At 39.2% G+C, this 16,385-nt stretch overlaps 2 protein-coding genes across 6 annotated transcripts in view; both read right to left on the reverse strand.

The window, feature by feature from the left end:
• Positions 1-5,176, reverse strand: part of LOC129464126 (putative methyltransferase-like protein 21E) — a 66,212-nt gene extending 61,036 nt beyond the window's left edge. The window contains exons 1-2 of one of the 2 annotated variants that reach the window (XM_063618663.1): positions 2,370-5,176; positions 6-85 (exon numbers count right to left, since the gene is read on the reverse strand). In XM_063618663.1, coding sequence (XP_063474733.1) covers positions 6-72 — 67 coding nt within the window. In that variant the 5' untranslated portion in view covers positions 73-85; positions 2,370-5,176. Of the gene's footprint in view, positions 1-5; positions 86-958 lie in introns of both variants that reach the window. The other variant, XM_063618664.1, reaches the window with a different exon arrangement.
• Positions 5,177-5,279: 103 nt separating this feature from the next.
• Positions 5,280-16,385, reverse strand: part of ERCC5 (ERCC excision repair 5, endonuclease) — a 30,825-nt gene continuing 19,719 nt past the window's right edge. For 2 of the 4 annotated variants that reach the window (XM_063618648.1, XM_063618649.1), the window contains 7 exons: positions 15,378-15,622; positions 14,906-15,025; positions 14,442-14,655; positions 13,022-13,166; positions 8,876-9,078; positions 7,942-8,024; positions 5,280-5,965 (listed from right to left, as the gene is read on the reverse strand). In XM_063618648.1, coding sequence (XP_063474718.1) covers positions 5,372-5,965; positions 7,942-8,024; positions 8,876-9,078; positions 13,022-13,166; positions 14,442-14,655; positions 14,906-15,025; positions 15,378-15,622 — 1,604 coding nt within the window. In that variant the 3' untranslated portion in view covers positions 5,280-5,371. Of the gene's footprint in view, positions 5,966-7,901; positions 8,027-8,875; positions 9,079-13,021; positions 13,167-14,441; positions 14,656-14,905; positions 15,026-15,377; positions 15,623-16,385 lie in introns of all 4 variants that reach the window. The other 2 variants (XM_063618647.1, XM_055245119.2) reach the window with 2 other exon arrangements.

The raw sequence follows: 16,385 nt of genomic DNA on the forward strand, positions 1-16,385 counted from the left end.
CTTACCTTCTTGAGCTTCTGAATCCATCAAGTAATGAAATGATGGTAGGTGATATATTGATGTTTTCTTCATTATTTCTTGAAAACTAGACAGATAATACATTAAAATATCAAATGGTAATAATTAATTCAAAATATGTATGGAGTGCTTTAATATTTTCTTAATAAAGTTTAACTTCAAATACAGCAGACAAAATTATATTAAAATATCATATATTAACGAAGCATGACTTAAGAAAGACCATCTAAACACTATCTAGAAGAAATTAAAATGAGAACAAAGGCTTCTGAGTTAGAAATTTTAAAAAGCTACTACAGAAAGAAAACATATTCTTCACCAGAGACTACCTCAGTTGTAACAAAGAAAGGCATCATCTTCATATTGACTAGTAAGATTGCAATCCTAAAATTTAAGAGGCGATTAAAACATTGAAAGTTCACTTGTTACCATCAATGCATCATTAGCACCTATGCAATGTCAAACAGCCTCACTGCCAGATAATCTTTTGAGCAGCGTCTACCTTAAGGAGTCCATACTATCACAGCCGATATATTTAAAACTGAAGAAACTATGCCTCTTGAATAGAGCAGATTATCTGAATAAATTTAACAGTTATTCAAACTAGAAAATAACAATTTGATATTTTACTTCTCAATCTGGGGTAAAATAACAATTGCAGTACTGTGAATTAATATAGCACTCCTTTCTTCCGAGAATCTGAAAGCACTTTTTACAGCCACCACATTTTCTTTAACAGCATACTTCAGCAAGTTAGAAGACATTATTCTCCCTACAGTTTGCAAATCAGGAAAACCAAGGTTAAATTATGTCACTGAGGCTACACAGCTAAAACGATAGCAAAAGTGGTCACATGTTTTGCTCCCAATTTAGATCTCTTCCATTAAAGAAAGACGTGTCTGCCTTAAGGCTGATATTTAAATGGAAAGCCTGGACATACCTAAACGAGTTAGCTGAGTTTCTAGAAGGTTAAAATGTATCATCCACAATTTTTGTTTTTGCTGCTGAGACCTCTGGTAGTAACTGAAAGGCTAGCATCACAGCACACAGTTTAGTACTACACACACTGGTAATGAGTCCAAGCAGAAAGGATTAGGATTCTGACAGCTGCAGCTGCCATGCCTCTGGTTATACAGCAGTGAAGCTGCAATGCCCGTAACTAAGGGGGCAGAAGGCTAGGAATATCCCACGTGAATGTCTCATGAACAGAGCTAAAGGTGAATACAACCCACTCCTGGAAGTGAGTGAAGACTATTTGGAGGAAGTGATCCAGCTTTTATCTTGGATGCCAAGAGTTATTCTAAGACTCCGTGGCTATGACATTCCAGGAAATGAACGCTACATATTTTTCATGGCACCTATCTGCATTGGAACACTGTTTTTAGATTCCAACAACCATACTAGAATATGTGTAGCATTGCTCTGCACTCAGGAATCAAACTACCATGATTCCTTTTTATTCAGACTGAATGGGCAGGCTGAGAATATAGATCCACCTGTGCACCTGCCCAAGTGCATGTACATGTGCCTCTCAGAGGACATACACATTTCCCATGCCACTGGAAAGCTCCCTGATAGAAAGTTACAGAGTTAAGATGAAGCAATATTGGGCAGTTAAACTTAGGAGTGTGACTACAGGTCCATGATGTATACACAGATGAATCGAGGTCACTTGAATGTATTGGAAGGGCTAGGAGTTGGGAAGCCTGATTTTAGTTATTCCTGCCTATAATTAGATTGTGATTTTAAGCCATTTACTTAGTATGTTTCTTGGTTTCATCATCTATAAAACAAGGATATATCGGCAGGGTGCCTTAGCCTTTGGGAGGCTAAGGCAGGAGGACCACTCAGCCCAGGAAATGGAGGCTGCAGTGAGCCGTGGTCACACCGCCAAACTCCCGCCTGGGTAGCAGAGCAAGACCCTGTCTCAAAAAAATATAAATGTCTTTTAAAAATGATACAAAGGTCATACAACATATATTTGTGGGGTGAATATTATAGGTAAAAACATTCTGGAAAGTTCAAAATCCTAAGCAATGCGAACTATTATTCGTAAGCAGTTAATTTGGGGCAGAGAATACTCTCTCTTTGGGGCTTTTTTAAAAACAAAATAAATGACGAATAAAAACCATTGTCTTTTTTAAGGATTTTTTTGAAAGATCATGCAATCCTCACTGTTACATCTCTTAAGAGGCAGAATCCCTAAATCAAGCATCTTAACCAACATGACTGTTGAGCAACTACATACTGACTTCTGCCTCCAGCTGTAAATAGCTTATAGCAAACCTCAGCTTCTATTAAGAATGAGAAAAGCAGATTTTTAAACACACACACACCCCACACAAACATACCTCTGTTATAAAGTATCAGAGAGCTGTCAAGGCAGCCACGAATTCCAGGCATTGCTGTTTCTTGAAGCCAAAGAGAGAAGACCGCATGTAAGGATGGCAGCGGCGCATCAGGCAATCTCACAGAACCGTGGAGACAAAAGAAGTGTTTGTGGCTACCGAGACAGCCAGATTTGTGGGCCCAAGATCCCAGAAAAAAGGGACAGAGAAGCCTGACACTTAGTGCTGACCATTCAGTTGAAGAATTGACAGATTAAGCTGTTTAGGGCAAGAGGCTAATTTTTGAAGCATTCAGTGGCAAAAGCAGATCCAAGCGCAAAAGAAGAAACATGAGGGCACTCGTGGAAAGTGACTTTCCTGGAATACGGGTGAAACTAGAAGCTGGAGTCTTACAGAAAAAACTGCAAACTAGCCTTCAATCCACTTGGTCCTCGCTGGATGCATTGAGGTGATCTTCCCCTCTGCTGCCTGTCCAAATACATTCTGGAATCCTCTCTAGAGGAAGATACAGGGTACCTATAATTTTTCACATAGACTGTCCAACATTCAGTCAAAATTTACCCAAGCATACCAAGAAACAGACAACAGAAATAAACTCGTAGGTGACTTAGATATTGGAGTTATTCGACAGACTTTAAAGTAACTGTGATTAAGATGCTCAAAAACAGATGACAAGAAGTACACCAGAGAACTGGAATCTATAAAAATGAGTCAAATTGAAAAAAAAAGTCAAATAAAACTGAAAAATAACAATCAATGAAATAAAATACTCAATATATGGGTTTAACAGCAAGTATAGATGAAGCTAAACAAAATATTAATGAGTTGGAAGATAATCGAAAAGGCATATGATGGTCATCATCCTAAATAAGTCCAGGTACACCAACTTGATGTGAACAATAAAAAATTTGTTCAGCTGCTGATTATTTTAAACAGGCAACCTCTTTTATAGGTAAAATAGCACCCTGGAATTTTGAGTTAGAAGATTTTGGTTCAGGCAAGAAGTTTTACCTACTACATGGGTAAATTTGGCAAAACTAGTTAATGTCTTTAAACGTGTTTCTCCCCTTGTAAAAGCATTATGTCTTGGTCACAGGGTTAAGAGAAAAAGATATATCAAACTGTTATATAAATAGTGTTACAGAACAGGTTTCTCATGGTCCTGACCATCTATTTCCCCTTCTTCCTAGGCACATAGACGGGGTAGAAATTCCATTTCTGAGCGTATCCAGCTGTGGCCATATGCTCAGCCCAGGTCGACAAGATGGGAGAAAAGCGATGTTCCTAGTCACCCTTAACATGATATTCTGCTTGCCCCGGACTTTGGTTCTTACCCCTTCTGGCAGGATGCAATGCAGATGAAGTAATCACCCAGTACAGACCACTCAGGCAAGATGGCACCCTAGGGGTTGGCTGAACACAGGACTGAATGACCTCAAGGTGCACAACTGCTTCATCAGCTCAGACTGGCCAGACATGTTGAGTAAGAGAGAAGTAATATTCTAGCTTATTCGGACCATTGTATATGAGCATCTTTTGTTACAGTGGCTTATCCTTTCCCCCAGCTAACGCAGTGAAAAACAAATGTAAATATCTACTAAAGGCATCAAATTAAATTTGTTAGCAAGATTGTTATTCTACCTGCAAATATATACGCAGAAAACTCCCAGTGACGAGTAATTCTGAGAAATGAGAAAAACACAAAAAAAGTTAATTTTCCCCTCCCCTTGCCTCCAAAAATGTTCTGCTCCAAGTACCTCCAGAGAAAAGCATGAAGAAAAGATCTGAGTTTATGTGGAAATCATTGTTGACTTTAGAAGGAAGCTGCTGGAGAAGAATGATGGATGCAGAAGACGTTATTTGAAATTAGGAAAAGATAGTGTGCAAAGAAAAGCAGCTGCTGTAGTCCAAGTACTGGAGAAGTTTGGCTGGCAAGTCAACATAAATGGGAACCTAAAAAACAACACATCTAGGAGTCGTTGAAAGACTGCTGGAGATTATCTATTTGGATTTTGTTTTCATTGGTGAAGATTTTCAATTTGAAGGCTGAAGGAAAAAGTCAGGAAAGATGGAAATACTAAAGATGCCAAAAAGACACAGACTTGGGAAGGTAGCTCTGAAGGCAGAGGACCCACGCTCAAAGTAATTGGTAGTACTCTCCTCCAATCGTTCTTAACTCGAAGCAAATAGGAGCTTGGGGGTTGTTCTTGGGAGAGGTCTCCACAGGAGCAGTCTTAAAATAACCTTCCCTGTCCACTCTGAACAAACACTGTGTCAACAACAATCAACTCCTGCAGGCCCCTCCTAAAGCTGACCCACCTACCCCAGTTCAACTCCAGCCCTGAGCCTCCAAATCCATTTACACAGAAGTCAGCTTCTGATAAGTGAAGTCTCATTTAAAAGCCAAACAATGGTACAGAGGTTCCCATACACTTAATGCTCACAGGTAGAATGATGCACACCATTTAGGTTTCCTAATTGTTTGCTAAAACCACAGCAAACATATTCAAATATGTTCCAGCAGTGAGGCTCCCTCCTGCTATGCTTTTAAGTGGAACCTGAGGGAAAACGCAAAGCCGTGGGCAGCAGGGCTAAACAGTTGTGTAAAACTGCCACTATTGTGGAATTAGAAACATGCACGTGTTTCTTCTCAGCTACGTCTGAATGTCAGAGGGAATGCCTATTGAGAGTGAGTGCTGATCAATAGAAATCTTTTTCATTTTTTTTACATGTGGCCAGGAAGGATCAGACATTGTAAGATAATGAAAACATGAAAAGACAAAGCCTGTGAATACAAGATAATATCCAATGATACTTGAAATATTCAACTAAAAAATACTAGAAAAGTAAAACATTAAAAAACAAATGTGAAATTAGCATTTGTATTTTTAAGAACCACACACTAAATACAAAGACCGTGCAAATAGTTAATTTTATTATGTCTTCGCGGCAAATTCATTACAAATGGCTGTCGTAACTAATTATAGAGGATACATATTTTTTAATCAGGTTTTCCTTTTTCTTCCCCTTGCACATCTTAGTTTCCCTCTTTTCTTCCCAAACACAGATCTGGCGGTCACGAGGACCGTCTCTTTCCCTCCATCATCATCACTATCACTAGAGCTGCTGGTGGTCGCACCTCCATTCTTCACAGGAGCTTCCTTCACTGAGTTCTGCAAATCTGAAGCACTGGTTTTTGGCTCTTTCGCAGCTCTTCTCCTTTGTACATTCATTAAAGATGAACTTTCAGCATCCTCACTTGAAGATCCATCAGATGATTCTGAGAGGTAGGTCTCCCCCAAAAATCCACCACATGTATTCTTTCCTTTAGAATCTGAAAGCCTCTTTCTTTTCAGGCTTGATGACTCTTCCAATGTATTTGTTCTGCCTCTCTTCTGGGTTTTTCCTTTTGCCTTATCAAGTAGCTCAAATTCTTTCTCCATAGCAACAGAAACTGCTTCTATTTCACTGGCTGCTGCTTCTCTCTCTTTCCTTAGCATACATGTCACAGCTCTGTTTAGTCTCTGGCTCTTAATACGTTTAGCATCTTCTTTCTCCTGTTGTGCTAATCTAAAGAAGGAATCGATTCGGAGCTGTGTCTAAAAAAATAACAAAAGAATAACAATAATAAATCAGAGAAGTAAGTCAAGTTTCTAAACCAAATCAACAAGCTCAACCTTGATCACTCACATTGGATTACTAGGTCAGAAAATATTAATTCATTATCTCCCAAAACCCAGTTCTCTCCTAATGAATTACTGATAGTAATTTTCACTTCCTAAATCATACCTAAAGCAGTACTTGTACCATCTCTGTCAACTAAATCTTTAGTCCACATCTCAAATGAGAAATCTCTTCTTAAGATACTTAAAGAGCGTTAAATATTTTTCTGTAGCTAAACATTTCATCTTCCTCAGGAGCGACACAACTTCATGGGGCCTGTTTCTAAGTCCCACTATATCTTTCTTTTAAAAACATTATCATCATACAATACTTTTGAGAGGCAAGTTCACAGTATATATTAGCAATTGTAAGAAATATTCTTGCCTTTTATTCAGCAAATTCACTTTTAAGAAGATATTCTCTGGCCACCGGGCACGGTGGCTCAAACCTGTAATCCCAGCACTCTGGGAGGCCAAGGGGGGGGATCACGAGGTCAGATGGAGACCATTCTGGCTAACACAGTGAAACCCGTCTCTACTAAAAAAATACAAAACATTAGCCAGGCATGGTGGCAGGCGCCTGTAGTCCCGGGTACTCGGGAGGCTGAGGCAGGAGAATGGCGTGAACCCGGAAGGCAGAGCTTGCAGTGAGCCGAGATCTCACCACTGCACTCCAGCCAGGGCGACAGAGTGAGACTCCGTCTCAAAAAAATATATATATATATATATGGGTAAACCTATATGCCCAATGTTCATCACAGCATTACTATAAAAACTTGAAAATTAAAGGTCCAACAAATAAACTGAACTAATTATTTAAATCTCTTTCACGAAATATAATCTAGTCATCTGGAATTAAGAAAACCACACAATACATAGAAGAAAATACGCTAATAAGTTGGGGGGAGGATTAGATCTATTAAGTTACATCTAGTATGGTCACAAATAAATGTAGGAAAATTTTTTAACCTAAATGTTAACATCTGTATTAGAGGAGGTAACTAATGAGTAGTTTTAATTCATTTTCTTCATTTTCTAATTTTGGAAAAATAAACACATTAAGTTTTAGAATGAAAAGGGAGATAAATATTACAACCAAATTTATCTGAAATTAAGAAGTCACTAGACACTAAGCCAAACAGCTTTCCTTTTTGGTTGGTTTATAATGTTTCCAGTAGATAGTCATCCAAAAAACAAAGAGAAACTTGTAGAAATGTTGTCTCAGTTTTGTTCATGTTTTTCAAAATTATCCAAGCCTAATGAAAACAGGTTTAATTTAAATATATTATCACGAAAGCTACACTCTCATTTCTGCTAAGTGGTTTATTTGTACGTATGTTTTGTGGGTTGTTTCTAGTGTGGGCAAAAGCTTGTTTTGTGTGAGTCAGAACATACAGATAAAGCAAGAAGTACGTACCTAGAGGAACTAAAGATCATACAAAAGGGCTCCTTCCCCACAAAAACCTCTCCTACTGATACACGATAATGACTGAACTTCTACCTTTCAAGATTCATTTATAGACTTTAAAAATATTAGTACTTATAAAAACTTAAATGATCAGAATTGCTTTGGATTGAACACTTCCTTTCATTAAAAAATGAAAGTAATGCCCAAGGGGTAACGTATTTAGTCAGAAACACCTTAGTGTGAAATCAGTTATTAGACTGGTTTTTTCAAAGAAAAAAAATGAATATGAAAGGACTCCAAAGTTCAGCCTTAAGAGTGATCATAAAAAATGAAGCCAAAGTCTAACTTTTCTTTTTCTATTTTCTTCTCTTCTCTCATCTAAATTATCCTAACATCAAAATGTCTGCTCTGTGCCCTAAAATAAAAGAGTTAACTGGTCTTTAACAGCTGTCAACCACAGCCTACCCTTCATCCTGAACTTAGGAGAAGGGTCCACCATGATTACCTGCTGCGCATCAAGTTGCTTTAATACAGGAAACAGAGATTCATCTGTCTTCGTTCTGTTCCAGCCGAAATACCGCTGACAAAATATGCATGCAGTTAAGACTTATAAATATTTTGAAAGATATTTAAACAATTGATAAATAAAAAGGTCCAAAGAACCCATTCTTGATTCAATTCCCCGTATCTCCTAAGATTTTCCTATTTATAAAGATTAGAGTGCTAAAAGAAACAAAATAAATGACTCCAGCATAATCATCTGGGACTATGTTCTTTTCAATTCTCTAAAATAAAACACACTTAGCTCTCACTTTAGGACATCAAAGACTTGTGACTATGAAAAAAGGTTAACTGGAATAAAAACAAGTTTCAGATATCTTACCTACTTCATTAAAAGAAAAAATAAAATGTAGTTGGATTAATTCTAGTGCAAGTTTTGAAACATCTATCTAAATGATTACTTAAATATACACAGAAAGGACAACCAGTAATAAAAAGGACAAGATTAGTCATCTTTCTTTCTTTCAGAATCAATAATATTTAAGTATGTGGTTATATCTATGAATGCTTATCACTGCTTATTCAAACAAAGACCCTCTTTAAAACTAAGGAGAGGGGCCAGATGCAGTGGCTTGCGCTACTTAGGAGGCTGAAGCAGAAGGATCCCTTGAGCCCAGGAAGTGGGCTGCAGTGAGCTATGATTGCACCACTGCACTCCAGGCTGGGTGACAGAGTGATACACTGTTCCTTTAAAACAAACAAACAAACAAAAAACAACAACTAAGGAGAGGAAAAAAGGAGTGAAAAGAAGAACGGGATATTAAGAAAATGCGATTAATGGGATATTAAGAAAAAAACGATCCAAGTTTCTCTTCCGTAAGTTTCAAACCAAACATATATTTGACAAGGTGTTTCCTTCTCTTTTAAAAGCAAAGGATATTCTCTAATTTTGTCGAGATCAGGTTTCCCCCACAGAAAGGATCCCTTCGAGTCATCCACCACAGGTTTGAGGTAGGCCTCGGCAATAGCTGGGTTAGGAAAGCCAGGGGTGAGTTGCAATGTCCGTAATTTTTTTTTCACTTTGGTGTCATGAGGATTAGGTCTTATCTTTGGATTTTTTTGAGCTTCATGCCACCATTCTCTGTAAAGTAAAGGAAACACTTACACAGCAATAAGACATTACAGTTCATGCACTATGGATGAAGAACTAAACTTAGAACATGTAAACTCAAGTTCTAACTGAAATTATATGATATATAGAATATTTTATTAATTTTAGTACTATTAGCCACAATAGTACTATTAGCAAACTATTTAGTACTATTAGCAAACATTTATGGAAGGCTTCCTCTGTGCTCGGCACTGTGTTAAATATTTCACATGCCCAATCATCACACAAGCCATGTCCTATCGTTACCCTCACCTCACAGAGGAGGAAACTGAACTCAAAAATAAGTAACTGGCTCAAGATTTCACAGCTGGACTTGGTACAGTCTTCCTCTAGAGCCCACACTCGTAATTATACCACAGAAGTTACAACTTCTCTGGGTCTCTTTCTCAGCAGTAAAATGGAAGTAATGTATCTGTATTATTTACCTCAAATCAAATACAATAATGGATCGAAGAATATTTAATAAAATGTAAATATGCCAAGAAAATGTTAAATTTAACAAATCTGTAAAAACAGATATATGTATCTGTTTTTAAAATTTAACATTTTATATGTATAAATATATATGTATGTAAAACAGATAAATATATATAAAAACAGAGATAACTCTACTTAAAGTATGATTCCAGTTTTGGAAAAAACACATATATGAGAAAAGTAAACAGATATTTAAAATAAATAACAGTAACAACTATTATTTGGCTGTGTGCTAGGCAATATTCTACGTGAGAACACAGCCATTCAGTTTCTTCTTTATATTTTATTCATTTTTCAATGTTTTCCATTCTAAGCCTAAATCGGCCGGATAAAGACAGTGACACACTCTTGGACCCTCCTCCCATCACGAAGGGGGTCCCTGTGGCCTCCTCTTGAGCAGGGCGGCCATGGCTGACCAGTGTGACTCAAGCCGTCCAGGCCTAGGGAGGCCCTCGCCACTTCCTGTCCCCTGGACCTCCTGCTCTTGGCTCCAACATGCTGCGAGGAAGCCAAGCTCACAAACTGTCCATCCAGGTCGGAGAGGCCCCGAGGCAGAAGCCACCTCATCAGCCCTGCGAGCCATCTTAAGGGGTCCTAGCCCAGCCGAGCTGTCCTAGCCGACATGGAACAGAGACAAGACACCCTCACGAGGCCTGAGCGAGCTTCAGAGGCATGTGCAAAATCAGTGACTACTGGTGTGTGAAGCCACTAAGGCTGAAGGTAGTTTGTAATGCAGTAACAGCTGACCAGAAACATTTATACAATTAGGAAAAAATAAATGCCATCAAAGTTACTAACATAATCCTCACCAATCCATGTACTCAATGGAACCTGAAAAAACGCCTGCAGCTCAGGCTCCCCGGCTTCACAAGCTTGCTAGTGCAACATTAGGAACCCACCCAGACCGGCTGTCAGGGCCAGGGTCTGCCTCACCGATGCAGGAGTGCCATCTAGCGTTGGAAATGACTAATTGCGGTCTTCATTGTATTATAGCAACAAAATGCAAAAAGGAAAAAATAATTTTTCTTCATTACTTTTACAACATTCTTTCCAGGAGTGCACTGAGAGAATACCGATAATTCTCCTCTACTTTACTTGCAGATTTTCGTTTTTGAAACTGTAATCGTGACTGCCAGTTAGAATCAGCGCACTTGTGAGCTCATCAAGCCAAAGCTATGGTTACTCCTTCAAGCAGGAGGGCCAGGCACTTCACATAAAGATGAAAGGAGGAAGGTGTCTGTCAATCAGCTGAGCTGGGGGAGTGGAGGCAACTGTGATGAAACTGAAGGATTCATGCCCGGTCCAAGGCCTTGGGGTAGAGGAGGGGAACTGCTGTTGCTCCATGCCAGCTATTTTGGGGCTATCCAGAAATTTAGGCCCAGTATTTTCAGATCTCCTTTTTCCCCCAACAGAATCCATAATTTTGTGTAAAATCTCCTAAAGGTAAGTGTTGGTAGCCAATTGAAAATTAAACTCAAGAGAAGAATACACCGTGAAGTCCAAACCAAATGTGACTACAGCTGAATTCAACCTGCAGGCCCAATGCAGCCCCACTCTAAGAATGACTCACCAGCCAGGGTGCCCTCAGGAGAGGAGAACAGAAAAGAAAGTGAGGCCACATTCTGATTTTACTGGTTTCCCACCATCCTTCCTGCTCTTTACTCTGTATTCATCCTAAATATCCTGAGCCAGGCAGAGAGAAGGCTGCTCCTATCTGGCATCAAGGAGCTGAAGGACCAAAGGCAGAAACTGCTCAAATATGAAAATGATTCAGCAGGCAACAAATGAGCAAAAACTGCTGAACAAAGAAACGTGGCGCAGCATAAACAGGTCATTCGCTAAATCAGAAACACAAACCATCTATAAACATAAAAAATTCACTCTCAGTAGTTATCAAGAAACCAAATGGAAAAGTCAGATACTATTTCACTTATCCTGAAATAATCATTAGATAAGAACCCGAAGATTAAGGACACTCAAATCAATGTCTGTTAATACCTTTTTAAAAATAGAAATAACAAAAGACATTTGATTAAATTAGTCCTGACAGACCCAAAAAGAGACTACTTGGAGCCATTTAAAACGATATAAATCTATATCATCGTTGATAATAGGCCTTGTTCTAATACCAAATGGGCTACAGGTAAAATAAAAAGTATATAGCATCATCCCATTCTTGTAAAAAAATATAATACACACACTCAAATGAGTATACATATATATGCAATGTATATACATATATATGTGTGAAGAGAAGTCTAAAACTACATAAACAAATTGTAAGCTGTAATCATCTTTTTAATACATATTTATAATTTTCTATGATGTATTTACTTTATTTGTATAATAAAATTATCTGTAGGTTTTCAAGTTATTTACCTACCATAATGTATGTCTACCTCATAACTCATTCCCGGTATATAAATTTCCTCAACAATAAGAAAATCAGAAAAAGATAAATGAAGAAAGCATAAAATACAACACATTGGTAAGTGTGCTATGACTGGAAGATTGCAATCACTACAACAGTTTTGCCGTTCATTTCAGTGATTCCAATCACTGACTCTTCAGACCAGAGCATCCTAGCATCTTTCAAACACAGGATATGTAACTGGAGAGAACACTCAAGGATCATTAAATCAGCCACCACCAAACAGCATCTCACGACACAGTGATGGTTAAAAGATGCCACCACAATCTTGTGAATATACTAAAAACCAGTGAACTGTATACTTTAAATCGGTGAACTCTGTGGTATGTGACTATATTTCAACTTTTTAAAAAGATGCCATCAAGGACAAAGAAAAAACTACTTTCCCAGACATACTCATAACTCCTACCATCTCAGAATCTTCAAAATGATAAATGTACCCTGAGTATAGCACGACTCTGGGTTCTGAATGGAGCAAGACTTCACCACTGAACACGTCACGGGATTCACACAGTGAGAAACAGGACAGGAGTGCTGGAGGTAACATTCCTGGCATTATATTTCCAAGTCGCTTCCTGGCTGACCTCTCTCAGGACACCAAACACACAGACAAGTACAATTTGCTTTGCTTCTCCATCACCTCCAGAATATGGGGGAGTCCTTGAGGGTATGGCCTATGCCTTACTCATCTCTCCTTTCCCCAGGGCCAGCACAGTGTCTGACACATCATAGCTGCTCTATAAATATGTCAATGAATGAAAACGCAACTTCTACATTCCTGTGAAATCCACAGGACTGGCTTTGTACCCTTGAACTAGGATAAGCCCAGTACCACTAAGAACTGACTCTGATTTCATCATCTCTAGAAAACGGAAAACAACCAATACTTCCTGCTGCTTTCTCAGTGAACGATGATTTGTGACAGTTCATGCTGTAAATAATAGTTCTATTTGCTTATTTGGGTATTTACACAATTATCCAAATTAAAGAAATAAAAGACCTTACGAGAATTTTAGGAGAGGTTCCAGGCCATGCCCAGGGAATTCATTGAGAATTTCCATGGCGGTTACACAACCTACAGTTGGTATTCCTTCGGTATAATCACTTCCAAGCAAATAGGCCAAATTTATTAACTTATTCCGGTCCAATCCTAAAGAGTAACAATATTTTTAAATTTTTATTAAGATTTCTTATATAACATTTATAAACATTTTATTATATAAATTATATATGTGTGTATATCTATATCTATATCCAACAACCACAAATATCTTATTATTTGAAAATAAATTATTTTATTCAATGGCATTCTGTTAATATTTTTAAAGTGCCATCCATTCTCATAGCTTTAAATACCCTCTATACGCTGACCCCCAAAGTCAGCTATCTAGCCTGGGTCTCTCTGAACCACAGTCACATATATTCAACTATCAACTCAACACCTCCACTGGGTATCCAATGAGCACCTCCAATTTATCATATCCAAACCCGAACGCTTCGTTTCTCCTCCTCCACTGTGCTCCTTCCTTGTCTTACTGAAGGCAGGTCCACTCGACCAGCTGCTCAGTATCTGGAATCCTCCTCAACTTCATTCTTCTCCCGCCCCACATTCAATCTGCCTGCACACCCTAGCACACCAGACCCTGGTGGGTTTCAGGGTCTTCCTATTCTCTAACATTAGCCCTTGCCATTTCCTCCCTCCTCCTCTCACACTGGCCTCCTTGCTTCCCTAGAACACAGCCCACAAGCTTCTGCCTCAGCCCCTTTCACACACTAGTCCCGAGGCATCTATCTACAGTGCTTGCTTCCTATTTCCTGCAGGCCCCTGCAGGAATGAAGTTACGTGAGTAAAGCCTTTCCCAACAACTCTCTCTGAAACAGCACCCGCACTCTCGATGCCTGAAGTTCACTCTCTCCTTTACTGCTATATTTTTCTATACGGCACATACCACCAACTGTCAAATTATGATTTCTGTATCTGCTTATCATCTGTTTCTCCTATTTTACTCTCTGCTCTTTCCCCCTTGTTAAGAACAACTGGCATATAGGAGTCACCAAACATATATTTGCTGGATGAACAGAAGACGATCAGTGCCAGAAACCCGAATACAGGCCCAGGCGAAGGAGTGACTCCCCCTGCTTCCGCTCTCCACCATCTTTGGTTCATTCTGGAGATCTTGGGTAACTAGTCAAAGTTTAACTAAGTCAGATGATTAACTACCTAAACATACTAGGACTTTAATTCCTTAATTCAAATGTTTAAAATCCTATTCCTCTATATAAGCCAAAGATCACTTATATGAAAATTTGCGTAGACCTGCGATTTCCATCAATGCATCAAACTAGTTCCGTGGAAAGAAAAATTTCTAGGACAAATTCTGAAGGTAAGTGTCAGAAAGTGATCAAAAAGACTCTGAAGTCTTACCTAATTGATTGTGAAAGTCCACATATTGATAATATTCTACAAACTTGTTTTTATTAAAAAAGTTTTTATAGACATGCCGCGCTCCAAACAGCCAGATATCACTGTCATCAGTGATGGTTCCGGAAGTCTGATCAGTCAGGTCCAGGATGGCACACTGCGCCTCTGCTTCCATGGGAGCCTGGATGTAGGGAATGCCGAACAGGCGCAGGAGTTCCTGCAGAGTGAGGGGTACACAGTGACCCCCAGGGAAGGGTACCGCCAGGCCCTGAGCACAGGGGGAGCAGTGCCTACCACTTCACGTAATGCATTCATTCCTGCAGAGTTAGGGACACACAGTGACACCCAGGGAGGGGCATCACCAGGCCCTGAGCACCAGGGGGCGCAGTGCATACCCACTTCATGCAATGCATTCCCCCCGTGGTCTGAGGAAGGTGGTAAAGGAAGCCCAAGCTGTCTGCACCCACCTGGCTTTCCAGGAACATCTGTCCGGTGACAGTAGCAGCAGTCCGTTCTTGCTGCTGTTTTTGAGCTTTCAGTGAATTCTGTTGTGCTAAGAGGTTGCTCTCCAGAGTTTCCAACTCCTCCTATAAAATTTTTTTTCATTTATAGATTTATATTAATAATCCAAATGAGTTCATCTGTTACAAAAAGCCTGCATTTAGTCTGACTGAAATTACCAATAAGCTCTTTCTCCTTAGGAAGTACTCCACTGGATTTCTAACCAAGACTCTGCAATATCTTTAGAGATCCATCACTAAACCACATAGAAAACAGAGTCTATCCCAGTCAGTAACCTACACAAAAACGAAGCCATCAGCAACCACAAGTTGTACTGCAAATAGCTACTAAATACTCATCCAGCAACTCCTTAAAACTCAAAACCTACTTAACCCGGCTTCCTCAGCAAGAAGTCAAAGCACAATGTTACAGTATTACCAAATTAATATCTTGCCATTCATGGAGTGAATCTTCCGCATCTTTCTCAGCTTCCTGTGGCTCGTCATCCACGTCCTCCCTCTCAGAGTTGTCCCTTGGGAGGCTCTCGGACTCAGCAGGGGCTTCTTCCTCCCTAGTTCCCATCAGTTCCTCTTCGCCTTGTTCTGAGGGAGGTTTGGAAATTTCATGCAATTCTGCTTGAAGTTCCTGATCACTAATCACGCTTTGCACTTCAATGAAACTTCCTGTACCAAAATTAAAAGGTCACTTCATCTACAACCAAAACATTAAAATGATCCTGCAATCATCAAGAGCTTTCTGGAGGAACCTGAAAAATGCTACATCCTAAAAAGGAAAGATATGACTATAACAGAATACATGTAATAGTAGCGTTATTATTAAATACATGTAATCACAAATGCCTGTAACTTCAAAACAAGCCTTTTCAATTAGGTAAACTGGCACTGTCTTTGAAAGTGGGAAACTCTTAAGATTTGCATATTCGCTTTATATAAATATGTTCTAAGTTAACTGACATTGTTTTACAAATTCAAAAAGGAGAATTATCGAAGTATATAAACAATCATGGAAGTTGTTCAATATGTTTTTATGCTATTCACACAGCACAGAATAAAGCTGTGAGTAAGAAATAGTTCTTCCTCTTCCACTTCCCTTCTCTCCTCTCTTACTGTCTTTCCTTCTCCATAAAATATATTTATTGGTTCCCTTCCTTCCCTGTAGGTGGAGAGGGCTGGCAAGGCCTGTCCAGCTGGGTTTAAGGAGACAATTGGAACAGAGAGGGCTCTCAGGGACTGGGAGCTGGCACCAAGGACACAGCTGAAGCAAAGAAGAGAGCAGGGCCAAGGAGGAGGCCAGTGGGAGGGGGATATGGTTACAAATAAAGGGAGAATAAGCAGATGTAAATATATTGAGGATAAGGGGAGCAATGTTTCTCATTGTTAGGGAACTATAAAGAAGCAGGAGGCTAGACTGAACTCCATGGAATTG

This window comes from Symphalangus syndactylus, chromosome 15, assembly GCF_028878055.3.
Source record: "Symphalangus syndactylus isolate Jambi chromosome 15, NHGRI_mSymSyn1-v2.1_pri, whole genome shotgun sequence".
Lineage (NCBI taxonomy): Eukaryota > Metazoa > Chordata > Mammalia > Primates > Hylobatidae > Symphalangus > Symphalangus syndactylus.